The sequence below is a fragment of the Saccopteryx bilineata genome, chromosome 5, assembly GCF_036850765.1.
Source record: "Saccopteryx bilineata isolate mSacBil1 chromosome 5, mSacBil1_pri_phased_curated, whole genome shotgun sequence".
Classification (NCBI taxonomy): Eukaryota; Metazoa; Chordata; class Mammalia; order Chiroptera; family Emballonuridae; genus Saccopteryx; species Saccopteryx bilineata.
In genome coordinates this window covers 264,742,352-264,768,747 of record NC_089494.1, presented here as the reverse complement: position 1 = coordinate 264,768,747, position 26,396 = coordinate 264,742,352, and the positions used below count along the sequence as shown (strand labels likewise).

General features: G+C 54.2%; 1 protein-coding gene across 2 annotated transcripts in view; it reads left to right on the top strand.

The window, feature by feature from the left end:
- FAM193A (family with sequence similarity 193 member A) overlaps positions 1-26,396 on the top strand; it is a 131,036-nt gene that overhangs the window by 87,471 nt on the left and 17,169 nt on the right. For both annotated transcript variants that reach the window (XM_066232663.1, XM_066232662.1), the window contains exons 8-15: positions 2,294-2,371; positions 4,334-4,446; positions 4,528-4,770; positions 6,087-6,240; positions 6,329-6,508; positions 10,879-11,130; positions 24,292-24,490; positions 25,454-25,726. In XM_066232663.1, the coding sequence (XP_066088760.1) occupies positions 2,294-2,371; positions 4,334-4,446; positions 4,528-4,770; positions 6,087-6,240; positions 6,329-6,508; positions 10,879-11,130; positions 24,292-24,490; positions 25,454-25,726 (1,492 nt within the window). The remainder of the gene's footprint in view (positions 1-2,293; positions 2,372-4,333; positions 4,447-4,527; positions 4,771-6,086; positions 6,241-6,328; positions 6,509-10,878; positions 11,131-24,291; positions 24,491-25,453; positions 25,727-26,396) is intronic.

Here is a 26,396-nt window from a genome sequence, read left to right as displayed (position 1 = left end):
TGCTTTTCATCACTTTGAATATTTCTCACCACTTTCTTCTGGCCTGCAAAGTTTCGGCTGAGAAATCAGCTGACAGTCTTATGGGAGCCCCCTTGTAAGTAACTAAGTGCTTTTCTCTTCCTGCTTTTAAGAGTCTCTCTGTGTTTAACTTTTTACATTTTAATTACGTGTCTTGGTGTGGCCTCTCTGGGTCCCTCTTGTTTGGGACTCTGCACTTCCTGGACCTGAGTGTCTGTTTCCTTCACAGGTTAGGGAAGTTCTCTGTCATTTTTTTCAATAAGTTATCCGTTCCTTGCTCGCTCTCTCCTTTTTTCAGCACCCATGATGTGAATGTCGGTCCGCTTGAAGGCGTCTCAGAGTTGCTTACACTATCCTCATATTTTTTGGATTCTCCTTCTTTTTGCTGTTCTGATTGTGTATTTTTTGCTTCCTTATCTTTCTAATCACTGATTTGATTCTAGGCATTATCCACTCTACTGTTCATTCCCTGTAAATTATTCTCCATTTCAGTTAGTGTAGCCTTTACTTCTGTTTTTTTTATGGTTCCTATGTTCTTATTCGTGCTGTTGAGACTCGCCAAGTTCCTTGAGCACCCTTGTAACCAGTGTTTTGAACTCTGCATCTACTAGATTGCTTGTCCCCATTCTGTTTAGTTCCTTTTCCTGAGTTTTATTCTGCTCTTCTGTTTGTTTCTTTGTCTGCATTTTGGCTGCTTCCCTGTGGTTGTTGCTGTGTATTAGGCGGAGCAACTGCATCACTGGACTTGATAGAGTGGCCTGTGCAGTAGGTCCTGCAGGACCCAGTGGCACAGCCCCCAGTCACCCAAGCTGGGCACTCAAGGTGTGCCTGCTGTGTGCACCCTCCCCTTGTAGCTGATCCTGGACTGCTGTTGATGTCACTCGAGAGATCGACCCCAGGACAGTCGGCTACAAGGACCGGCTGTGACTACAGTGGACGAGCTGCGGTGTAGGAGTCAGCCTTGTCTCGTTGTGGCTTCTTCCTCAGATCCTCAATTGTGGGACTTCCATTCAGCTCAATTTCAGGCTGTCTGAACAATGGTGGTTCTTTAGTTTAGTTGTAATTTTGATGTGGTTGTGGGAGGATTCAGGTATGGCATTTACCTACACTGCCATCTTGACCGAAGTCAACATTGATTTTTTTTCCCTCTGATAGTTTAAACTATAGGTATTTAAAATTATTTTCAAGTGCATGAATTTTATTTTATGAAATACTGTTTACTGGTAGTTTTTTCTTACCTGTTGGAGTGAATATATTTAAGAAGATACATGTTCCGTTTATATCTTTTTAGTGGTTACTCTTTAAGTTTTTAATAATTACAAGATTTCATTTACATAAACAAGATTTAATCATTTCATAGCCTCCTCCTCCTAAGACAGGGTCTTGAGCTCATTCTTAATTTCCCATTAGCTTGCTTATTTAAATTATGGTAAAACAGCCTGCCCTGTGGTGGCACAAGGAACAGAACACAAGAAAACAAAATTGCCCTGAACTGCTGAGGTCGCTGGCTCAGGACCTGGGCTCCGCCCAGTCAGGCACATATGACTGCTTCTCACTCCCTCTCTCTCCTTCACTCTCTCTAAAATCAATTAAAAAAATTTTTAATTGTGGGAAAATATACATTGCCTAAAATTTATCATTTTATTCATTTCTGAGTACCACATTCTTAGAAAGAAATGCATAGTTCAGTGACATCAGGCGTATTCACATTGTTGTGAACATTTCGCCATCATGTGAACATTTCGCCATCATCTGCAGGACTTTGTCCGTCTTCCCAAAGAGAAACTCTGTTCCCATTGAACAGCCACGGCCCCCTCCCCAGCTCCTGGCCACCCTCTGTGTCCTGTCTCTGATGGGCTCCTCTGGGCTCCCACAGTGCATCGTGCAGGCATTGGCCCCCATGCCTGCCTCGTCTCAGCCACAGCCCTTGGGGCCAGCACCCCGTCAGCCTGCGGGCTTGGGGTGGTCCGCGTGCTCTGAGCCCCTCGCGTGCGGTGCCATCTCTGTTTTCTGTGTCTTGTGCACACAGGGCACGTGTGAGCGTTCGTGAACGACCGTGTTCACTGACTGTTGGTAATGCTGCTCCCACCCCTCATCTCTCCTCTGCCCTCGCGTGGGCGGCGGTGTGAGTCAGCCAGCAGGCGGCTGCCGTGGGAACGGTGACAGGGCGTCTGTTGTGCTGCGCCGGCCCTGGTCCACGGTGACGCTTCCCACTGAGAGCAGCTCGGGGCTCCTGCTGGCACTGAGCCCCTTGCTTTGCTCCTTCCTCTGTCAGATGACGATGAAGACCAAGCAGCGTGCGCTGACAGAAGACTGGGAGCTCTTCAAGCAGCGGCGGTTCCTGGAGGAGCAGGTGAGGCTGCCGTGAGCCCTGCAGTGCCCTCCCCGGCGGTGGTGCCACGCCTTGTCCAGTGTGCACACGCCCGCTGGCAGTGGGGCTGCCGTGAGCCCTGCAGTGCCCTCCCCGGCGGTGGTGCCGCGCCTTGTCCAGTGTGCACGCGCCCGCTGACAGTGAGGCTGCCGTGAGCCCTGCAGTTCCCTCCCGGGCAGTGGTGCCGCGCCTTGTCCAGTGTGCACGCGCCCGCTGACAGTGGGGCTGCCGTGAGCCCTGCAGTGCCCTCCCGGGCAGTGGTGCCGCGCCTTGTCCAGTGTGCACGCGCCCGCTGACAGTGGGGCTGCCGTGAGCCCTGCAGTGCCCTCCCACGGCAGTGGTGCCACGCCTTGTCCAGTGTGCACGCGCCCGCTGACAGTGGGGCTGCCGTGAGCCCTGCAGTGCCCTCCCAGGCAGTGGTGCCGGGCCTTGTCCAGTGTGCATGCGCCCGCTGGCAGTGAGGCTGCCGAGGCACTGACCTCCCTGTGCGCCGGGGCCCTGCCTCCCTCCCGCGAGCTGGTCTCTTCACCAGCCGCTCCACTGCACTGTGGGGCCTCCCTGTGCCGGGCTGGGATGCTCAGCTTCCTGGACCCTCACCCACATGCCAGCTGCTTTCTTAGTCTACCTGCCTTCGACCCCGTGCTTGCATCCGCATTCTCACTCCTGTGGTCTCCCCTGGGCACCACGGCGAGACAGGAAGCACCGTGTCCAGCTCATCACTTGACCCCCAAACCTGTCTGCATGGCTCTTGTCCTGTCAGGTGACCCTTCCAGTCACTGCCATTCCATTGCCAGGCTGCTGACTGCACCTCTCTGCAGGCCAGGTGCTCGCTCCTCAGTTAGAAGTTTATGTGCCACTTTCTTTTTTCTTTTTTTTTTCTTTTTTTTTTTACAGAGACAGAGAGAGAGTCAGAGAGAGGGATAGACAGGGACAGACAGGAACAGAGAGATATGAGAAGCATCAATCATCAGTTTTTCGTTGTGACACCTTAGTTGTTCATTGATTGCTTTCTCATATGTGCCTTGACCGCGGGCCTTCCGCAGACTGAGTAACCCCTTGCTCAAGCCAGCGACCTTGGGTCCCAGCTGGTGAGCTTGGCTCAAACCAGATGAGCCTGCGCTCAAGCTGGCGACCTCGGGGTCTCAAACCTGGGTCCTCCACATCCCAGCCGACAGTCTATCCACTGCGCCACCAACTGGTCAGGCTACATGCCACTTTCTAGGTAGCTCCCAGACCCACCCCGTCTGGGACAGCCTTGGTTCCTGCCACTGGTGTCCTCCAGCTGGCCTTCCTCGTGGCTGCAGTCCTTCCCATCTGCCCCTGTCGTCTGCGTGCTGAACACCCAGGCGCGCCTCTGTTGTGCCTCATGAATGCCTGTGAACTGTGGGCACTGTGTGCACCCCTGCTGCCCCGCCAGGCTGCAAGCTTAGGCCCGGTGCCTGCCTCCTGAGACGCCCTCTTGTTCAGCAGGCCCTTGAGCGGTGTTGAGGGGATGCCCAGCTCTGTGCTCACTCCCTGGCCTGAGTACCCTCCTGCCTCAAGCAGACTTCCTACACCACCTCTTTCTGGGTGTTGCTCAGACCTGGTGCTTCTGTGCTGCCATCAGCTCTCTGCGACCTGCTCCCTTTGACACCATGGTTCTTCCACCTTGGGTGTCTTGCCTCCTTCTCTTCCAGAACCTTAGATTCTTGGGGCAGTGATTCATCTCTGTGCTGCTGCAGGTACCTAGCAAGTACTGGTGCCCGGGAGGGTCAGGGGCTGCTGGTCACTGGCCTGTGTGCACTTTTAGTCTGCCAGCCTCTCTCTTGGCCCTGTCCCAGTTTAGGGAGCGGTGGCCCTTGGTGTCTAAATGGGCACGCCACGTGTTACCGTAATGACTAAAGACCACAGAGCTCATACGGAAGGCGTGTCCTGGGGAGTAACCTGTTTTGTAACCTCCTCTAGCTAACCAGTAAGAAGGCGGTCACTGGAGAGAACAACTTTACCGACGCCATGAGGCATGTGCTGTCGTCACGGCTTAGTGTGCCCGACTGCCCCAACTGCCACTACCGGAGAAGGTGAGGCGGTGCTGTGGGCCTGCCAAGCACACAGCCTGACCACCCCCGGCTGTCTCGGTAACTGTCCCCCGTCCCAACCAGGTGTGCTTGCGATGACTGCAGCCTCTCACACATTCTTACGTGTGGCATCGTGGATCCCTCTGTCCCCGGCGACACCCACGTCCACCAGCTGCCACTCCAGGTGGGCTCTGCTCCCGACTGCGTCTCTGAGATGCGCCCACCCAGCGTGTCGTCTGCAAGCTCGGGGTCAGGCTCTAGCTCTCCAATCACCATCCAGCAGCGGCCCAGACTCATTCTCACAGACAGCGGCTCTGCACCAGCTTTGTGAGTTGTGACTTCGTTACAAGGTTTCTGAGATTTAAGCAGTGCAGCGGGGAGAGAGAGACAGCAGTGTCTGCAGGACTGCTGGTGGCATGGTGCTTCCCAGACAAGGACCCTCCATTTTTTAAACAATCTTTAAAACACGAGATCAGTCAACCCAAACTTTGACTCTTTCATTACCTGAAAATAAATGGAGAATTAGTGAGTACTGGTCAAGAATAACCATACTGGTGTGCAGGGAGGCCTCACCTCTCCCGTCTTGCGTGCCTTGCACAGCCCACGCACTGTCAGGGCCGAGTCCCGCCTCTGTGTGTCTCGCTCAGGGCTGGGGATTGTGGTTGCCAGATTTCAAAATACTTGGTTTTCTGTGTCCCACATTACCTGGAGTATATTTGTGAACCTCCAGTTTGTCACCTGTGAATTGTGGTGATGCTGACTGAGGCGACGTGTGTCACCTCAGGAGCCCTGAGCTGCCCTCACCTTCAGGTGCTGATTGTGCTTCGTTGGTGAGCTCCAGATTATAGAGCCGTGTTGTGGGTGGAATCTTGTTTTCCTAAAAATGAAAAGGACGCCCCATTTTGGCAGTTCAGGACACTCTTTCCTAAAGCTAGACTATTACCTCCTTCTGGAGGTCTTGTGGCTGACGCTGCGGGCAGACCCCAGGCACGCTGACACTGACCGCGGCATCCAGTTGAGGCCCCACCTTGTGCCGTTTGCACTGAAGGTCACTGTGCCAGTTCTTGTCATGCACCAGAAAATCACATGTTTTAAAGGTGGATCACATAATTGATAGCCTTGAAGTCTGCTTACGTTTTTTTAGTAAGCGTTCCATTTGCCCATTGCTTAGGATTCTCGCTAAAGCTGGTATTTAACATCTCACCGACATGGCCAGCGCGGGCCTGTAAAAACTTTTAGTATTTTGTCAGTAAGTGCCTTTAAAATTTTGTTCATTTGGCTACATCTGAAGTTCTGGTGGCTGTAGAAACAAACGCTGAAGACCGGATATGGTTCCCTGTACACCTTTAACATGAACTGAACATAGGTTTTCCTGCTGGCAGCAGTGTAGCAAGCCCGTGTGCAGCAGCACCTCATGTCAGACAGTGTCTCGTCCCTCAGTCGGGTTACGTCGCTGTGGTTTCCTTCATACGTTTTCCTTTTGGAACTGTTTTTCTCGTTCCTCCGTCCTGCACAGACGGAACCTTTGCTCAGGTTACTAAGCGACGTCAGGAAGTGTGAGTGGTGCGTGGGGCCGCACTCCATGCAGAGAACAGTGTCTGTGCCCTGTGAGTGCTAATGGTGACCATCTCTGCTCGTCTCAGCTGCAGTGACGATGAAGACGTGGCCCCGCTGTCGGCCAAGTTTGCCGATATTTATCCGTTGAATAACTACAACGATACCGAGGTGGTGGCCAACATGAACGGGGTCCACAGCGAACTGAATGGTGGCGGGGAGAACATGGCCCTGAAAGACGAGGTATGGCACGGAATCTTCCCCGTGACAGTGAGGGCGCAGGGCGGCGGTCAGGCGGTCAATGTGTTAACTGTCCTGCTTGCTTTTTAAGTCCCCTCAGGTGAGCAGTACCAGTGGCAGCTCTTCAGAAGCTGATGACGAAGAGGCCGATGGCGGGAGTGGCGGGGAGCCGCCTGGAGCCCCAGAGGAAGCGGTGGCTCTAGGAAACGGGAGTCCCAGCAAGGAGGACAGTAAAGTGGATAGTCCCCCCCCATCCTACCCCACTCAGCAGGTGTGATTTCATGGCTTCAGAATTTTGGTTTTGCCAAGGGTCTCTTTCTCTGTGTGTTTCCTTTGAGCTTGAGCATTATTAAAAAGAAAATCAAGTCATTTTAAATAACTTCTGAGGATTAGCACTGGACAAAATCAAGGCACACTCACAAAATAAACACCCGTGACTCAGCTCCCACATCAGTCTTTTCTTCCTGCACGAATCTGTCATTGGTGGTCTTGGTTCTGCAGCACACCAGGAAGCTGCATTTACGTGGCGTGGAACTTTTGTCTGTATAGAAGCAAGGGGTGAGTTATTTTTTTAATAAAATAGTAGAATGGTAGAATTTCAGCAAAGGTTGTTTTTTTCACCTGGCAGATATGTGTTTTTCTGTTGCCCATAGGTAAGGGTGTCTTATCACATTGTTATTTTTTTCTTAGACACTCAAGAGTTTTATAATCAATGTTCAAGCACTTTTTAAGTGAAAGGAAGGACAAAAGAAAGGGGCTAAGTAATTCATCTCAGTAGTCAGTGTCAGCCTGGTTCGGACCGTGAAGGTGCAGTGAGGAGTCTTGTTCCCACCTGCTTCCCCACTGACCCTGCCTGGCTCCTCCTGCCCCAGGCCCAGCAGGTCTCCAGGCTCACTCACTGACTGTGTCCTTCCAGTGTTTGTCGTGAGACACAGACGTGCACTCCTCCCGCTCCTGTGAAGACTGACCCTCACACTGGGTTCTGTCTGGGCTCCACAGTGTCTCCTGGCTGGCTGGCTGCAGCCTGCATGGCCTTGCTCTCTGTGCTGGTCTTCCTGTCGGCTGTGTGGATGCAGCACAGTTGTGTCTTGTGTGTCTTTAGTCCCGTGCTGACGACACTGTTTGCTTTCCTTTCTCCCATTGTGAACTGTTCCCGAGCAGCCCTGAACATCCAGCCCTTCAGGTATAAGCAGAGGTGGGAGCTTTTCTGGTCCAGAGGGCTGTGGCCTCCCCACCCCCCCAGAAGAGGATAACGTCACTGTGCTAGATTTTGCCAGTCTGATAGATAGGAATTGAAAACCCCTTGAGGTTTCCATCTTTATTTCATTTATTGTGGACAGGGTTGAGCATCCTTTTATGTTTATTCATCTGCTTTATTACTGAGTTATGAGAGTTGTTTATATATTGGAGCAAGTCCTTTGTCAAGTGTGTGATTTGCTGATATTTTCTCTTTGTGACATGTCTTAGTTATTTTTATGGTGGTTTTTTTTTTGTTTGGGGTTTGTTTTTTTTTGTGACGGAGACAGATAGGGACAGACAGGCAGGGAGAGAGATGAGAAGCAGTAATTCTTTGTTGTGGCTCTTTAGTCTCCTTACTTGTTCATTGATTGCTTTCTCATATGTGCCTTGACCAGGGAGCTACAACTGACCGAGCGACCCCTTGCTCAAGCCAGCAACCTTGGGCTCAAGCTGGCGAACTCGTGGTCTTGAACCTGGGTCCTCCACATCCCAGTCCAATGATCTATCCACTGCGCCACTGCCTGGTCAGGCTACGGTGTTGTTGTTTTTCTGTCTACGGTGATTTTGTAAAGCAAAAATTCTTCATTTTGATGCATTCCAGTTTTCTCAGGTTTTTTCTTTTGAAACATGCTTCTGTTGTCACATCCCAGGCACCTGCTTCATAGAGAACTATTGTCCTGGAAGGTTTATTGTTGCAGCTCTAACGTAGTTAGGACTGTGCTTCATTTAATTCGGTTTTTGCCTATGGTGTGAGGTTGGGCTACATTCACTTTCCGGCCCGTGCGGGTGTCAGTTTGCCCTGGCTCCATCTGGGGAATCAGCAACTGAACGTCAGGTTTACTATTTGTGCTCTGTGTTCTGACACTCAGCACACTTGACTGTCGCTTTACAGGAAGTTTGGACATTGGAGAGGCTCTGTCCTCCAGCTTGGCAGGCCATTTTCAAAATTGTGTAGGCTGTTCAAAATCCCTTGCAGCCTGACCAGGCGGTGGCGCAGTGGATAGAGCGTCGGACTGGGATGCCGAGGACCCAGGTTCGAGACCCCGAGGCCACCAGCTTGAGCGCGGGCTCATCTGGTTTGAGCAAAAGCTCACCAGCTTGGACCCAAGGTCACTGGCTCGAGCAAGGGGTTATTCGGTCTGCTGAAGGCCCGCAGTCAAGGCACATATGAGAAAGTAGTCAATGGACGACTAAGGTGTCGCAATATGGAACGAAAAACTAATGATTGTAATGATTGATGCTTCTCATCTCTCTCCGTTCCTGTCTGTCTGTCCTTGTCTATCCCTCTCTCTGACTCTCTCTCTGTCTCTGTAAAAAAAAAAAAAAAAATTCCTTGTAGCCTGACCAGGCAGTGGACCCAGGTTCAAAACGCCGAGGTCACTGGCTTGAGCGCGTGAGGTCTCTGCTTGAGCCCAAGGTCACTGGCTTGAGCAAAGGGTCACTCGCTCTGCTATAGCCCCCCAGTCAATGCACATACGAGAAAGCAATCAATGAACAACCAAGGTGCCGCAACGAAGAATTAATGCTTCTCAACTCTCTCCCTGTCTGTCTGTCTCTATCTGTCCCTCTCTCTGTCTCTCTCTCTGTCTCTGTCACACACAAAAAAAATCCTTTGCATTTCCATTTAAGTTTTAGAATCAACTTGTTAACTTCTACAAAAAATGTTGCTTGGATTTTTTGTAGAGATTGCACTGAATTCTTGAATATCCTTGAGTCCTTTGATAGAATTCACCAGCAGCATCCTCTAGGTCTAGTCTTCTATCTGTGCGATGAGATAGGTCAGTGTGGGGAAAACACAGTCTTCACAGCACAAAGTTGAATCTGTCAGTCTGTGAACATGCTAGTCTTCCCACTGAAGTCATCTTTTTTTTAAATTGCTGTGTATACAGCTTCTGTGAGGTTATTTTCCTTAAGATTTTTTATTTATTGATTTTAGAGAGGGAGGAGGAACAGGCAGATCCACTCGTAGTTGGTTCTTGTATGTGTCTTGACCGCGATGCCCAGGGTTTTGAACCAGCGACCTCAGAGTCCCAGGTCTGTGCCTTATCCACTGCACCACCAGAGGCCACACTCAAGTCATCTTTAATTTCTCTCTGATTTAAACAATTTTCTAGTCATAGGTCTTGAACATGTTTTTTAAAACTTATTCTTAAGTTTGTATTTATTTGATTCTATAGTTAATGGTATTTTCTAATTTCAGTTTTCAATTGATTGTTGTTACTCTATAGAAATACAGTTGGTTTTTACAGATTGGCCTTTTTTTTTTTTTTTTAACAGAGACAGAGAGTCAGAGAGAAGGATAGACAGGGACAGACAGACAGGAACGGAGAGAGATGAGAAGCATCAGTCATTAGTTTTTCGTTGCGCTTTGCGACACCTTAGTTGTTCATTGATTGCTTTCTCATATGTGCCTTGACCGCGGGCCTTCAGCAGACCGAGTGACCCCTTGCTCAAGCCAGTGACCTTGGGTCCAAGCTGGTGAGCTTTGCTCAAACCAGATGAGCCCGCGCTCAAGCTGGCAACCTTGGGGTCTCGAATCTGGGTCCTTGGCATCCCAGTCCGATGCTCTATCCACTGCGCCACCACCTGGTCAGGCTGACCTTCTATTCTTCAGTTTTGCCAAACCTGTTTACTCTTTCAGTTGGGTCTTGCTTTCTGTCCAGTCTCTCTGTTTTACCCTCACCTTTGGAACTCTTTGCTTCCATTTACTGTAATTATTGGTGATGTTTACACCTGCCTTGTGCTATTTCTTTCTGTCTTATGATTTTTGTTCCTGTTTTCCCTTTACTTCCTTTTCTTGTATTAAACAAATTTCATGTACCATTTTAATTCTGCTGCTGATTCTTTGTGCTTTTCAGTTTGTTCAGGGGTCTCGGGGTTGGGTGTGAACAGGGCCACAGGCCAGAGGCCAGGCTTCTGCTGTGCTTACCTTAAGTTCCAGCAGGTTTGCATGTATCAGCGTTTCTCAGTTTGTTCCCTTTGGTTGATTTCCAGAGCCTTGTGTTCTGTGTGACCTTTCTTTCCACCGTAGCGGAAGCCCCGTCCCCAGTGCATGTGGAAGAATCTGTCACCATTCCTTAAGCAGTAGAGCCGGTAGGGTGTGGACTGCGGTCACTTTGCTGTTCTTGTCCAGCTCCCTCTCTCTGTTCTGCCATCTCGACCAGTCCCCTTGTCCCTGTTCAGACAGGCCCAGGATGCAGCCTACTGGGCCGTGGGATGCGCACCCCTCCCTAGGGTGCTGCGGTCCTGGGCTCTCAGGAGGAGGGCCTGGCCGCCAGGGCAGTGAAGGTGAGCTGTGCACAGTGGGCCGCTGTGTGACTACCTGCTCAGCCGACTGTGCCCGACTCCATTCCATTCTCACCCCCTTTGTCTCTGAGTGAACAGGTGCTTTTTCTCCTTCAGGCTGAGCCAGCAGCAGACGCCTGTGAGTGCCATGTGTGTAAGCAGGAGGCGTCTGGCCTGCCCCTGTCAGCGATGACGGCCGGAGCACTTCCCCCTGGCCACCAGTTCCTGAGCCCTGAGAAGCCCACACACCCTGCTCTGCACCTGTATCCCCACATCCACGGGCACGTGCCCTTGCACACCGTCCCACACCTGCCTCGCCCTCTGATCCACCCCAGCTTGTATGCGGCACCCCCCTTCACACACAGCAAGGTAAGTCTGGGCAGAAAGGCCTGGCAGCTCATAAGGGACTGTGCCCCTCTAGATAGGAAGGCCTGACAGTGTCTCCTTTGCAGTAAGCTCGTAAACTCGGAATTTTGAGCCTTTACAATTATAGAAACAATTATGAAAGTCATGGCTTATTTCTTCAGAACTCACTAGAATCGAGAAGTCTTTCGACGACTGGCTATGCTCCCACTCCTTTAGTCAAGGTCTTTAGGGCCCAGTCTTAATGTGGTGGGCAGCACGAGTCCTTTAGCCCTAGCTGGACTCCACGGGTCTGAAGTGATTATACTCTGAGCACAAAAACTGAGGACCGCTAGAAAGGCAGGGCTGGAGGAGAGCCCTGGTGAGACCAGCTGGAGTTCTGGTGCCCTCCGGGCATTGGGAGGTGGTTGGGGCAGACGGGCCTCTGGTAACCAGGTGTGCAGCCTGCTCAGGGCAGGAGTGGGGACACAGAGAAAGTTGATTTCTGTGTATTTTTCTTCTTCGAGGACCCCATGCTTATATTTGATGTCTGAGCCAGTAGTTTCCAACCTCCTGTTCACCAGTGAGCGCATCGGGCCTGTGGTCTCCATGCAGCCTCAGGGTGGTCAGCTCCTGTTCACCAGACAGTGTGCGCATAGGGCCTGTGGTCTCCACTCAGCGTCAGGGCGGTCAGCTCCTGTTCACCAGACAGTGTGTGCATAGGGCCTGTGGTCTCCACACAGCCTCAGGGCGGTCAGCTCCTGTTCACCAGACAGTGTGCGCACAGGGCCTGTGGTCTCCACGCAGGCTCAGGGCGGTCAGCTCCTGTTCACCAGACAGTGTGCGCACAGGGCCTGTGGTCTCCATGCATCGTCAGGGCGATCAGCTCCTGTTCACCAGACAGTGTGCGCACGGGGCCTGTGGTCTCCACGCAGCGTCAGGGCGGTCACCTTCTGTTCACCAGACAGTGTGCGCACAGGGCCTGTGGTCTCCACGCAGCCTCAGGGCGGTCAGCTCCTGTTCACCAGACAGTGTGCGCACGGGGCCTGTGGTCTCCACGCATCGTCAGGGCGGTCAGCTCCTGTTCACCAGACAGTGTGCGCACGGGGCCTGTGGTCTCCACGCAGCGTCAGGGCGGTCACCTCCTGTTCACCAGACAGTGTGCGCATAGGGCCTGTGGTCTCCACGCAGCGTCAGGGCGGTCACCTCCTGTTCACCAGAGAGTGTGCGCACAGGGCCTGTGGTCTCCACGCAGCGTCAGGGCGGTCAGCTCCTGTTCACCAGACAGTGTGCGCACGGGGCCTGTGGTCTCCACGCAGCGTCAGGGCGGTCACCTCCTGTTCACCAGACAGTGTGCGCATAGGGCCTGTGGTCTCCACGCAGCGTCAGGGCGGTCACCTCCTGTTCACCAGACAGTGTGCGCACGGGGCCTGTGGTCTCCACGCAGCGTCAGGGCGGTCAGCTCCTGTTCACCAGACAGTGTGCGCACGGGGCCTGTGGTCTCCACGCATCGTCAGGGCGGTCAGCTCCTGTTCACCAGACAGTGTGCGCACGGGGCCTGTGGTCTCCACGCAGCGTCAGGGCGGTCACCTCCTGTTCACCAGACAGTGTGCGCACGGGGCCTGTGGTCTCCACGCAGCCTCAGGGCAGTCAGCTCCTGTTCACCAGACAGTGTGCGCACGGGGCCTGTGGTCTCCACGCATCGTCAGGGCGGTCAGCTCCTGTTCACCAGACAGTGTGCGCACGGGGCCTGCGGTCTCCACGCATCGTCAGGGCGGTCAGCTCCTGTTCACCAGACAGTGTGCGCACGGGGCCTGTGGTCTCCACGCAGCGTCAGGGCGGTCACCTCCTGTTCACCAGACAGTGTGCGCATAGGGCCTGTGGTCTCCACGCAGCGTCAGGGCGGTCACCTCCTGTTCACCAGACAGTGTGCGCACGGGGCCTGTGGTCTCCACGCAGCGTCAGGGCGGTCACCTCCTGTTCACCAGACAGTGTGCGCATAGGGCCTGTGGTCTCCACGCAGCGTCAGGGCGGTCACCTCCTGTTCACCAGACAGTGTGCGCACGGGGCCTGTGGTCTCCACGCAGCGTCAGGGTGGTCAGCTCCTGTTCACCAGACAGTGTGCGCACAGGGCCTGTGGTCTCCACGCAGCGTCAGGGCGGTCAGCTCCTGTTCACCAGACAGTGTGCGCACGGGGCCTGTGGTCTCCACGCAGCGTCAGGGCGGTCACCTCCTGTTCACCAGACAGTGTGCGCACAGGGCCTGTGGTCTCCACGCAGCGTCAGGGCGGTCAGCTCCTGTTCACCAGACAGTGTGCGCACGGGGCCTGTGGTCTCCACGCAGCGTCAGGGCGGTCAGCTCCTGTTCACCAGACAGTGTGCGCACGGGGCCTGTGGTCTCCACGCAGCGTCAGGGCGGTCACCTCCTGTTCACCAGACAGTGTGCGCACGGGGCCTGTGGTCTCCACGCAGCGTCAGGGTGGTCAGCTCCTGTTCACCAGACAGTGTGCGCACGGGGCCTGCGATCTCCACGCAGCCTCAGGGCGGTCAGCTCCTGTTCACCAGACAGTGTGCGCACGGGGCCTGCGGTCTCCACGCAGCCTCAGGGCGGTCAGCTCCTGTTCACCAGACAGTGTGCGCACGGGGCCTGCGGTCTCCACGCAGCCTCAGGGCGGTCAGCTCCTGTTCACCAGACAGTGTGTGCACGGGGCCTGCGGTCTCCACGCAGCCTCAGGGCGGTCAGCTCCTGTTCACCAGACAGTGTGCGCACGGGGCCTGTGGTCTCCACGCAGCCTCAGGGCGGTCAGCTCCTGTTCACCAGACAGTGTGCGCACGGGGCCTGCGGTCTCCACGCAGCCTCAGGGCGGTCAGCTCCTGTTCACCAGACAGTGTGCGCACAGGGCCTGCGGTCTCCACGCAGCGTCAGGGCGGTCAGCTCCTGTTCACCAGACAGTGTGCGCACAGGGCCTGCGGTCTCCACGCAGCGTCAGGGCGGTCAGCTCCTGTTCACCAGACAGTGTGCGCACAGGGCCTGCGGTCTCCACGCAGCGTCAGGGCGGTCAGCTCCTGTTCACCAGACAGTGTGCGCACGGGGCCTGTGGTCTCCACTCAGCGTCAGGGCGGTCACCTTCTGTTCACCAGACAGTGTGCGCACGGGGCCTGTGGTCTCCACGCATCGTCAGGGCGGTCAGCTCCTGTTCACCAGACAGTGTGCGCACGGGGCCTGTGGTCTCCACGCAGCCTCAGGGCGGTCAGCTCCTGTTCACCAGACAGTGTGCGCATAGGGCCTGCGGTCTCCACGCAGCGTCAGGGCGGTCACCTCCTGTTCACCAGACAGTGTGTGCATAGGGCCTGTGGTCTCCACGCAGCGTCAGGGCGGTCACCTCCTGTTCACCAGACAGTGTGCGCATAGGGCCTGTGGTCTCCACGCAGCGTCAGGGCGGTCACCTTCTGTTCACCAGACAGTGTGTGCACGGGGCCTGCGGTCTCCACTCAGCGTCAGGGCGGTCAGCTCCTGTTCACCAGACAGTGTGCGCATAGGGCCTGTGGTCTCCACGCAGCGTCAGGGCGGTCAGCTCCTGTTCACCAGACAGTGTGCGCATAGGGCCTGTGGTCTCCACGCAGCGTCAGGGCGGTCACCTTCTGTTCACCAGACAGTGTGTGCACGGGGCCTGCGGTCTCCACTCAGCGTCAGGGCGGTCACCTTCTGTTCACCAGACAGTGTGCGCACGGGGCCTGCGGTCTCCACTCAGCGTCAGGGCGGTCACCTTCTGTTCACCAGACAGTGTGCGCACGGGGCCTGCGGTCTCCACTCAGCGTCAGGGCGGTCACCTTCTGTTCACCAGACAGTGTGCGCACAGGGCCTGTGGTCTCCACTCAGCGTCAGGGTGGTCAGCTCCTGTTCACCAGACAGTGTGCGCATAGGGCCTGTGGTCTCCACGCAGCCTCAGGGCGGTCAGCTCCTGTTCACCAGACAGTGTGCGCACAGGGCCTGTGGTCTCCACTCAGCGTCAGGGCGGTCAGCTCCTGTTCACCAGACAGTGTGCGCATAGGGCCTGTGGTCTCCACTCAGCGTCAGGGCGGTCAGCTCCTGTTCACCAGACAGTGTGCGCATAGGGCCTGTGGTCTCCACGCAGCGTCAGGGCGGTCACCTTCTGTTCACCAGACAGTGTGTGCACGGGGCCTGCGGTCTCCACTCAGCGTCAGGGCGGTCACCTTCTGTTCACCAGACAGTGTGCGCACGGGGCCTGCGGTCTCCACTCAGCGTCAGGGCGGTCACCTCCTGTTCACCAGACAGTGTGCGCACGGGGCCTGCGGTCTCCACTCAGCGTCAGGGCGGTCACCTTCTGTTCACCAGACAGTGTGCGCACAGGGCCTGTGGTCTCCACTCAGCGTCAGGGCGGTCAGCTCCTGTTCACCAGACAGTGTGCGCACGGGGCCTGTGGTCTCCACGCATCGTCAGGGCGGTCAGCTCCTGTTCACCAGACAGTGTGCGCACGGGGCCTGTGGTCTCCACTCAGCGTCAGGGCGGTCAGCTCCTGTTCACCAGACAGTGTGCGCACGGGGCCTGTGGTCTCCACTCAGCGTCAGGGCGGTCAGCTCCTGTTCACCAGACAGTGTGCGCACGGGGCCTGTGGTCTCCACGCATCGTCAGGGCGGTCAGCTCCTGTTCACCAGACAGTGTGCGCACGGGGCCTGTGGTCTCCACTCAGCGTCAGGGCGGTCAGCTCCTGTTCACCAGACAGTGTGCGCACGGGGCCTGTGGTCTCCACTCAGCGTCAGGGCGGTCAGCTCCTGTTCACCAGACAGTGTGCGCACGGGGCCTGTGGTCTCCACGCATCGTCAGGGCGGTCAGCTCTTTCACGGACTGGCGCGAAGTTTCTGGCTGACTGGTGGTTGAAAACCACTGTCTTAGACTCAGCAGGGAGATTTTAGGTTGAATTTTTTGTACCTTAGATAACTTTGCTTCTCTAGCTCTTTTGAGCTTACCTTTATTAACTCTTAATCATACATTCAGATTTATATTTTGATCACTTATTCTGGTTTAAGGTTAGTTCTAATCAATCAAAAATAGAGTTTCTCCCAAACTCCTGATTTATTCATGTAAAACTGATTCTCACCTGGGATGGGAAGGGCAGGCACGGTGTGGAGGGCTTTCAGACTGCGGGTCCGTTTTCTTTCCCACAGGGCGGCCGGTGGCGGGGTAGGTGTAACCCAGGAGTGGGGCTTGCTCTCGGCATGCCGGGCAAGGGCACGGTCAGGGCTTAGCACTGCTGCTTTACTGAGCGAGTAATCTGTCATGTTCTGTCATAGTAAGTACTTGGGAACTGTACCCTCGTTTATACTTAAGTTGTGTTTGATTAAATATTGCTCAATTTGAACATTTAATAATGACTCTTGATAGAGTGGTTTAAATAGCATTTTTAGGTATAGATAGCAGGTTCTCGGATAACGTCGTTTCGTTCACCATTGTTTCATTATCACAGTGATGAGATGCTGTAGGAACCTGTTGTTTCTATCAATTAACTTGTAAAATTGGTTTGTTATACATCATTCTGCTCAAACTCACCAAACTTAGCGACGACATGAAGGAAGGCTCTGGTGTGTTCAAAACGAGGCTGCTTTACTGGTACTTAGTCTGCAGCCTTTCCCCTCGGGTGCATGTGTAAGGTTGGGAAGCTGTTCGCCGTTCTTACCCGATTAGAGTTCTCTTTTCTATGCTCAATCTTATCCTTTCTTGTGGCAGAGCTATTGTAGTTAGTGTCTGAAAAATTTCAAGTCATGAAATTGGTTATTCCCAAAGGGTACTGGGATACTCTTGTTAAAACCTGACTTCTCGCCCTGGCCGGTTGGCTCAGTGGTAGAGCGTCGGCCTAGCGTGCGGAGGACCCGGGGTTCGATTCCCGGCCAGGGCACATAGGAGAAGCGCACATTTGCTTCTCCACCCCTCCGCCGCGCCTTCCTCTCTGTCTCTTTCTTCCCCTCCCGCAGCCAAGGCTCCATTGGAGCAAAGATGGCCCGGGCGCTGGGGTGGCTCCTTGGCCTCTGCCCCAGGCGTTAGAGTGGCTCTGGTCGCCGCAGAGCGTGCCCCGGAGGGGCAGAGCATCGCCCCCTGGTGGGCAGAGCTTCGCCCCTGGTGGGCGTGCCGGGTGGATCCCGGTCGGGCGCATGCGGGAGTCTGTCTGACTGTCTCTCCCCGTTTCCAGCTTCAGAAGAAAAAAAAAAAAAAACCTGACTTCTCTTGAACTTTTGGCCTTTTCTCAGGATGTTACAGGTTGTCTACGGAAGGATAAAGGAGAAGACATTTGGGGGAGCGTCTATTTATGTGGTTCCTGGTGGGCTTGAATCCAGCAGACAGATGTGGAAGACTCGCCAGTGGAGAGGCAGATTCAGAGGACAGGCTGCCAGGCTTGCGTCAACCACTGTGCCGCTGGTGTCAGGACTGTTTACCCATGCCTTTAAAATAGATTCACTCAGTGCCTTTCTTTATTTGGAAAAATGAGATGCATTTGGCAAAATATTTTGTTTGTATCTGGTATAAAGATGTTTGTTTCTCTGGACAAGCTTGCCTTCTCATTTGCTCAGCCTTGCAGAGGAGTTTGCATTATTTTGAGTTAGTTTGACTTGGTTGAAGCTGTGGACACGTTTGTACTTGAATGCACGAGGTGTTCAGAGCCCTGTGGAAGTTGGCAGAAGTGCCTCACAGAGACCAAACAGGCTGTATTAGAATGGCGACACTTGTCTTCAGTTCCACCAGCACAGGTCTGTTAGCAAGGCCAGGACTGGTCAGTGTGATGTGAATGTAGCTGGGAGGCACAGTGAGGACTGACCGTGGAGGGTCGTCATGGCCACGGAGGCTCTTCTGACCTGCGTCCATTCTGCATGGCAGGGCCTCGGGGCTTCTGCTGTGGTGAGAGAGCAGCTGTTGCCTTTCGGACTTGATGTCATTGTCCTTGTGTTCATACTTTGGTTATTGTGGGTGAATGTTTAATACCTATAATGTTTGGGGTGAATAATACGAAAATTTTACTTTCTTGAAATTAGAAAAACTTGAAGACTGTCTGTATTCAGATGTCTTCATACCAGTGACACATTTAATTATATTAATACAAATTAACTATATTATGTCAATTAATTATATCAGTATATTAATGTATAAACTGGTGAGCCTGTGCTTAAGCCAGTGACCTTGGGCTTCAAGCCAGTGACCTTTGGGCTCAAGCCAACAACAATGGGGTAAAGTCTATGATCCTATGCTCAGGCTGGTGACCCCGCACTCAAGTCAGTGACCTCGGGGTTTTGAACCTGAGTCTTCAGCATCCCAGGCTGATGCTCTATCTACTACTGTACCGCCTGGTCAGGCCCAAATATAATTTTTTTTTTTAATTCAGTGAGAAGAGGGGAGGCAGAAACAGCCTCCCGTATGTGCTCCAACCAAGATTCAGCCGACAAGCCCACTAAGGGGCAATGCTCTGCCCATATGGGGTGTCGCTTCGTTACTCAGCAACCAAGTCTTTTTAGTGTCTGAGGTGAAGGCCACGGAGCCATCCTCAGCACCCAGGGACAACTCGATTCAGTTGAGCCATGGCTGCAGGAGGGGAACATAGAAGGGGGAAAAGAGAGGGAGAGAAATAAGTGAGAGGGGGGAGAAGCAGATGGGCGCCATTCCTGTGTGCCCTAACTGGGAACTGAACCCAGGACATCTACACGCCAAGCTGACACTCTACCACTTAGTCAACTGACCAGGGCCCCAACTGTAACTCTTAATTCTAAATCTTTGTTTGTTTTTCAAACATATTAGCAATGTTTTATATTTTCTTGTTCTTTGCTCACTTTTTTTCTTTTTTCTTTCAGCATTTTACGTGTAGTTATTCTGTGTTTGAATGAAACCTGGAGGATCTAAATTTATTTGTTATTTCTACTGATGTGTTGTTTTCTTATATGAGGTCCTGTTTTATTTGTCTTACTCTGTGAGAACCCTGAGGTCCTAAATAGGGGCTGCTTCCTCAAGAGACGGTTTCCACTTGCTGGTGTGCGACACCCAAAGGGTGCTGACCCACCTGGGACCCTCCGGGTCCTCTTGGCAGTCTGCAGCTCTCCAGCGTCACATGGGACCACAGATCGGTCCCCATGCCTGCCTGGTGTGTGTACCCTCGGGCAGCCACTTTTTCCTGTACCTCCACCGGGCCCAGTTTCTTCCTTGCTGTACTTACCACTTGTTTGTGAAAGGTTCCCTTTGCTTTCTCTGTGGCTCAGCACTTTGTTACAAAGGCGTTTGATGCATTTATCTGGGTCTAGAGTGCAGTGTCCTGTACTTAGTGAAAAGCCCCAGCAGAGGGGAACACGTGATCTTACAGAGAAGAGCAGACATGAGCTGGCGGGGCAGTTCACGCACTGTCCCACACGGCCCACACGCAGTATGTCACGGATGGAGGACCAGACTGGACTGGCCCCAAGCTCCCACCTTTCAGTTCTGTGTCTTTTCTCTCTGGAAAACGTGTCATGAAACAATCGCCGCACTCGCCGAGGGTCTGTGGATGAAGGTGGGGAGACGTCTTGATTCTGCACCAGGAGCTTGAGGACTATTTGAAAGGGGTCGCCGGGTCACCCTCAGTGGTCAGTGCAGCCAGGAGAGGCTGCTGGAGCGGCTCCACATGACCCTGGGGCACACAGCTTGGTCACCTCCCTTCCTGGGGGTGTCACTGAAGTACAGTCCCTGCAGAAATGCTCTGTAAGGTGAACAGTGTAAGTTCAGGTTGGAATTTGAGGGAGAGGACAGTTTCATGGGAAATAGGGACGTAAGTGAAGTGGCTGCATGTTGGGGTCCTCTTGTGATCTGTGGTCTGTATTCTGTTTCAGCGGCTGTGCTCAGTTCTCCTGGCCTGAGAAATAGCAGGACAGACAGAGCTGTGCTCTTGCCTCTGTCCCGCCTCTGCTGCCTGTAGCTTCTGCTCAGGAAGAAGCAGCACAGAGGAGTCGTCATGCTGCTGTGTGGTCCCCCTGCTTGAGTGCTCCTCTCTCAGAGGCGGTCCCTCTCTCAGATGCAGCAGTGGTTGTGGTTCTGAGACGTGTGGTCGAGAACAACACAGCTTGGGTCCTGGGCCCCTGCGTGACCTCTGCAAGTGGGCGTAGGTGGGTGTGTGCGTGAGTGTGTCAGCTTCCGTGTGAAGCAGGGTGCTGGCCTCCCTGTGAGTCACTGTCTCAGTGGAGCACCATGCAGAGCGTGTGCTGCTGCAGCACGTGGGTCGTGGAGAGTGGAATCAGTGTTCTAAGTCAGTGGCACTCACACAGTGAGGGACTTGTTTCATGGCTAAATCTCTGGTATGCACACCAAGGTATGGCCCAAAACAGTCTCGACAGGCACCTGTTTTTCTGCAGGAAACCGTCGCTGTCGAGGTTAGTAGGTGTCCTGTGCAGTAGCGTCCATGCAGCCTGTTCGTTATGGTCCCCGTTCCTGTTGGAGTCAACGGGTGGGTCTCATTAGCTTACACTCTTCCAGCATCACAGTCTCATGGTCACGTCCCCTTGTTCCTCCCAGCTGAACTCTGCTCAGCATTCATTAAATACCCAGTACGGGACAGACCCTGTTCTCTTGGTAAGAAAATAAAACCAGTTCTTCCTGGCCCCTGTTTTCAGGAGTCTTGTAGTCGAAAGAGAAAACAAAACATACTCAAATTTAAAAATCAAAACATTATGATGTACCTTAGTAGAAATTGTACATGCAAAGTAGAAAATTAACAGGTGGGGAGACTGTGGGGTGGTTTTGCACGGGCGGTGGTGCTGAGATAGGGTTGTGAAGGGTAAGCAAGAGCGCTCTGAGCTCGCGTGGGTGGTGGGTCCAGGCTGTCAGCCAGGCTTCCTCGAGGTGAAACAAGCCATCGCAGCTCTGTCCTGGGGGGTTCGGGAAGTTCCTGAGAAGCGGTTTAGCCCTGAAGGTGCTTCTGCTATCGGAGTCCACCTGCTGGCCGGGCAAGGCCGCGCTGCCTCTGCGCACGTGCCACAGGGGAGAAGGCGCTGTGCCACCTGCTGGGCATTTCTGCCCCTGAGCGGAGGGTCCTTAAGACTCAGAACCATTTCCTTAGTTGCCTTCCAGGAGGTCCCCTCAGCCAGCAACTGTCACGTGCTTCTCGTCTGTGGACCTGCAATCTCCTAGGTCCGGGTTCCCTGCAGAACAGCCCGCTCAGGCTCCCACGGGACCCCGGGTGGCCAGTCCAGACTGCTCCTTCCCACTTTCAGATCCCAGACGTTTGTTCCAGCCTCACGCTGCCTCTTTGCCTCCTGTGCCCAGTCCAGGTCAGCAGGTCACTGAGCCACCCCAGTGAAGTGCCTGCCCACTCCCGCTGCACTGTGGACGGGCGGCACAGCTGGAACACAGGTGGCGTCTGTTTGTGGGCACCCCGGTCTCAGAGGGGTACAGTCCTCCGTAGCATCCACTGAATGCTTGCTGTGGGCCAGGCAGTGCTGACAGGTGACATGCATTGACTGATTTAATTCCTACCACAACCCCTGGAGGTAGGTATTTCCAAATTGTAGATGAGAAAACTAAAGCACAGAAAGACTGAGTAATTTGTCTGAGGTCACACAGCCAGTAAAAGGGAGAGCTGACATCTGAGCCCATCAGAGTGCAGCCTGAAGGCTGAGAATAGGACCAGACTTCCCATCCAGCTCCGTCGCTGACCACCTGCCAGGGATGGAGCCAGAGACAGCAGTGCCCACCTCGATGTCCAGCCCTGCTCTTGTCCCAATAGCTCCAGCCTCCTCCTGTCCTGATGTCCAGTCCTGCTCTTGTCCCTGTAGCTCCAGCCTCCTCCTGTCCTCTGCATCTTCATGGCCATTTCTCATCTCCGGATTGCCTTCCGTGTCATCCTTTCTCCTTGTGGCTCCGTCCCCATACTGCCACGGACTGATTTCTCTAGCAACCTGATCAGTTCATCTCAGCCTGCTGCTTACAGCTTCTCTGTGGCTCCCGCGTCCCCTCAGGAATGAGCTGTACAAAGCTGTCTCTCATTTGGCCTCGACAGCCATCAGACTAGGACACAGTTGTCCATGAATGTGGACTGTCCCTGTGCCCTGCCCCTTCTCTTCTCCTGTCCCTTTGCCCCAGCCAGGCCCCCCTGGGTCCTCCCAAAGCCCCCAGAGTGCACAGTGCTCCCTGTGCGTCTGCGTGTCCCACAGGGTGGGATCACGAGGTGCAGTCCCAGCACCAGACCTGCAGCTTTCCCGGGGCCGGTGACTGGGCCCGGGCCCGGCGCTGACCAGGATCCAGGTGGCCCGCCCCCTCATGAAGCTCATAGAATTTGAGGGAAGGCAGACATTGAACCCGTGGGTACAAGTAAGTCTTTATGTGTGATAAGTGCTAGGAGGGAGAACTGGGGCTTCATTGTGTTTAACAGAAGGCCCATGTCTTGGTCTTGGATGTTGGGTGGTGAGGACAGAGTCAGTGGTGGCTTTGCTGAGCAAGTGACATTTTAGCCTGAAGGGTGACTGTTGGTCAGTAAGATTGCAAGCTGAGGTTAGGACATTCTAGAACATGGATATGGCATGAGTGAAGACCGGGGTCAAGGAGGAGCTGGGAGTTTGAGGACCAAGGAAGGCCAGTGTGTCCAAGGGCGTGGTGAGCCGGAGGGACAGGGCTGGGCCATGCTTATGACTTTGACATCATGTTAAGAACAACGGGACACTACCCTGGCCAGGTAGCTCAGTTGAGAGCATCGTCCTGGTATGTAGAGGCTGTGGGTTGTGTCCCTAGTCAGAGCACACTCAGGAACAGATCAGTCTCTCCCTCTCCTTCCTCCCTTCCCCCTCTCCTTCCTGTCTTTCTAAAATCAATTTAAAAAATAACGGGCCCTGGCCGGTTGGCTCAGTGGTAGAGCGTCGGCCTGGCGTGCAGGGGACCCGGGTTCGATTCCCGACCAGGGCACACAGGAGAAGTGCCCATTTGCTTCTCCACTCCCCCCTCCTTCCTCTCTGTCTCTCTCTTCCCCTCCCGCAGCCAAGGCACCATTGGAGCAAAGATGGCCCGGGTGCTGGGGATGGCTCCTTAGCCTCTGCCCCAGGCGCTAGAGTGGCTCTGGTCACGGCAGAGCGACGCCCCGGAAGGGCAGAGCATCGCCCCCTGGTGGGCAGAGCGTCGCCCCTGGTGGGCGCGCCGGGTGGATCCCGGTTGGGCGCATGCGGGAGTCTGACTGTCTCTCCCCATTTCTAGCTTCAGAAAAATACCAAAAAAATAAAAAAAATAACGAACAGTGGGACGCCGTTGGCCACCTGAAGCAGGGGAGTCGCCCACTCTTGTTGACATTCAGAAAGCTTACTCTGGCTGCTGAGGAACAGGGCTGGGCAGAGGCTTGTCACGGCTGTGCAGGTGGTGGAGGCCAGGCTGAGGGAGGGAGGCCAGAGGATGCCCAGGTCCCTCCCTGAGACAAGGGCCAGCCTGGAGGGGCGGGGTCTTCTGTGCAGGTGGAGGAGGCCAGGCTGAGGGAGGGACGGCCAGAGGACGCCCAGCTCCCTCCCCGAGACGAGGGCCTGCCTGGAGCAGCCGGGTCCTCTGAGCAGCATGGAACGCACTGTTCTCCAGAGTGCACTGCCCTCGGTCCCAGCCTGAGAGAAAGTTTATCCAGGATTGCAGGGTTGCCTTTTTAGCAGTAATCATTAAAATGTCAGATGAGAATTAGAGGACCAGATCTTATGCAAACGACCACATTTAAAATGTGACTAGGTGCCTGACCGGTGGTGGCACAGTGGCTAGAGTGCTGACCTAGAACGCTGAGGTCGCCAGTGTAAAACCCTGGGCTTGCCTGGTCGAGGCACATACGACAGGCTACCAGTGAACAGCTAGAGAGAAGCAGCTCTGAGCTGATGTTTCTCATTCCCCGCCACTCCCTTCTGTAAAATCTAAAAGTAAAATCTTAAAAAAAATGAAAAAGTGTGACGAGGGCAGAAGGTTAGAAGTCACTCTCTGAGCTGTCTGAGGTTTGTTTGACACAGTCCTTGAGACATCAGTGGCTTTCAGAATCTCCATCTGGTTCCAGTTTGACCTCACCACAGGCTCTGGGAGACGTGCTCACCCAGGGCGCCTCTCGGTGAGTGTGTCCCTCAAGGTTTCCAGCCGTACCTTGTGTGTCTGTGTAGCCTAACTGCTTAGGTCAACAGAATATTAATTTGATATGTGATTAGAACTTTTTTCTTGTAGGCTTTACCGCCAGCACCTGTTCAGAATCACACAAATAAGCATCAGGTATTCAATGCATCTCTTCAGGACCATATTTACCCGAGCTGTTTTGGGACTACTCCAGAGTGGAATAGTTCTAAGTTTATAAGTCTTTGGGGATCAGAAGTGATGAATGATAAGAACTGGAGTCCTGGCACTTACTTGCCAGATACAATTTCTGGTAAGGAACCTGTTAAAACTTTATTCAAGTTTTAAAATGATCTGAGCTGAGTGGGTTGCTGTCTGTGGCCGTGGTCTCCCGTGGAAGCCCCAGAGGGTCAGGCCCTCGTGTGGCGTGCCCAGGCTGCTGCTCCCCCGCCCCTGGCTCCAGCGGGCGGCCCCTCGGCCCATGTGCTGCTCCTCCCTCCACGTCCCTCACGGTCCTGCCAGCGCCCGGGCCCCGGGGCTGCTTGTAGCTCCGCCAGCCCTCCAAGCCCCGCTGATGCAGTCCCGGCCACCCCCGTGCTGCTGAGCATCTTTTATCCGGGGTTTGGGGTTCAGCTTTCGGTCCTTGAGCGGTGGTGACAGCCAGACCTCGGCTGGTGCAGTAGCGCCACAGTGGACGTGAAAGTTGTGACTTACCTTTCCTTCCTGTTTCTGTGCGGAAGAAACAGGACTCGTCCCCTCTCACAAGCTCTTCCCCCGCCGCTGAGGCACAGCTGTTACTGCAGCAGCCGGGCGCCTGAGGAGGGGCTGGAACCCACAGCTCCTCTCTATCCTCATGTGGTTACAGCCCCTGGTGGGCCCACACACCCAGCCCCTGCATGTTTTCAGAATGCAAACTAGACAGGACCTCTGGTCTGTGCCTGGGAAGGGTTTCTAGCTGTGTGACCTTGGGCAAGTTGCTTAGCCTTTCTGAGCCTCAGTTTCTTCATCTTTAGGATGAGATTAATAGTATCAAGCTCAGAAAGTAGTTTTAAGACAGTAAATAAAATAACTTTGGAAAGCACCTAGCTCAGGCATTGGCACATAGTAGGTGCTCAGTAATTTTCTTACATGAAGTCTGGTTGACGAGCATCGTCCCAGTAGAGACCTCATGTCAGAGAGCCCCTCTGTGTTCAGAGTTTGACCTGCAGGCACCCTTTAAGTGTTAGCTAAGCACTGTTTCTCTTAGAAGCCTTAATTTTCCCGTTCTTCTCCGAAGGGGGTGACATACTAGGGCCAGCTCTCTCGGAAACAAGACCCGATGCCTTCCCGCCTCCATCGAGCAGTGGAGCACCCGCGGTTTTGGATTGTAAAGAGAAAAAGAATGCTGCAAAAAAGAAATGTTTGTACAACTTCCAAGATGCTTTTATGGAAGCAAACAAAGTGGTGATGGCCACCTCCTCAGCCACCTCCTCCGTGTCCTGCACGGCCACCACCGTGCAGTCTAGCAACAGCCAGTTCAAAGTGTCGTCTAAGAGGCCTCCTTCCATAGGTAAGATCACAGCCCCGGGACCCTCTGTCGTCACCATTGCTGGCCTGGTTGGAGGGTCAGTGTTCACGCCCAAGGGAGCTCCACTGGTATCCTGGGGCTTGGCCACCCGGGTCCTGCTGTTCATCTCTGCGCCTCTGGTTCTGCGCACGAGGTGGGATCGCTAAGTCCTGTGAGAGCAGAGCTCGTGGAGAGGGAGCTGTGGGAATCACTGGTGTGCAGGCGGTGGGGCCGTCAGAGACCGTGGGCACAGGATGGCCCGGCGTGCCCACTCGCCAGGGCCTGGCAGGGTTCGTAGCCCAGCGCAGTCGAGGGGCCCAGAGCCACCTGTGAGTCCCAGGGGCTCAGAAGGGAGTCGCGTGGGGGGGGCTCTTCCTGACGGGAGGTGAGAATCGCAGTCTCCTGTGTGAGCAGGAGGGGCTGCTCTGAGCCAGCAAGGTGACGACCGCCGGGTGCTCACCCTCTGCGGCCGAGAACCGTGGGTGTCAGTGTGGGGAGCAGGGTCCAGCTGTGAGCTGGATCACCTGACCAGATGTGAGCTCGCCACCATGGAGCAGAGGGACAGCTGGGCCGTCTGGGCATTCAGACGGGAAGGGTGCAGTATGCCCTCTGCAGGGTGCACGCCCAGAGCATTGCCGTGAGATCCATGTAGACTGTACGCCCAGGTTGGTGG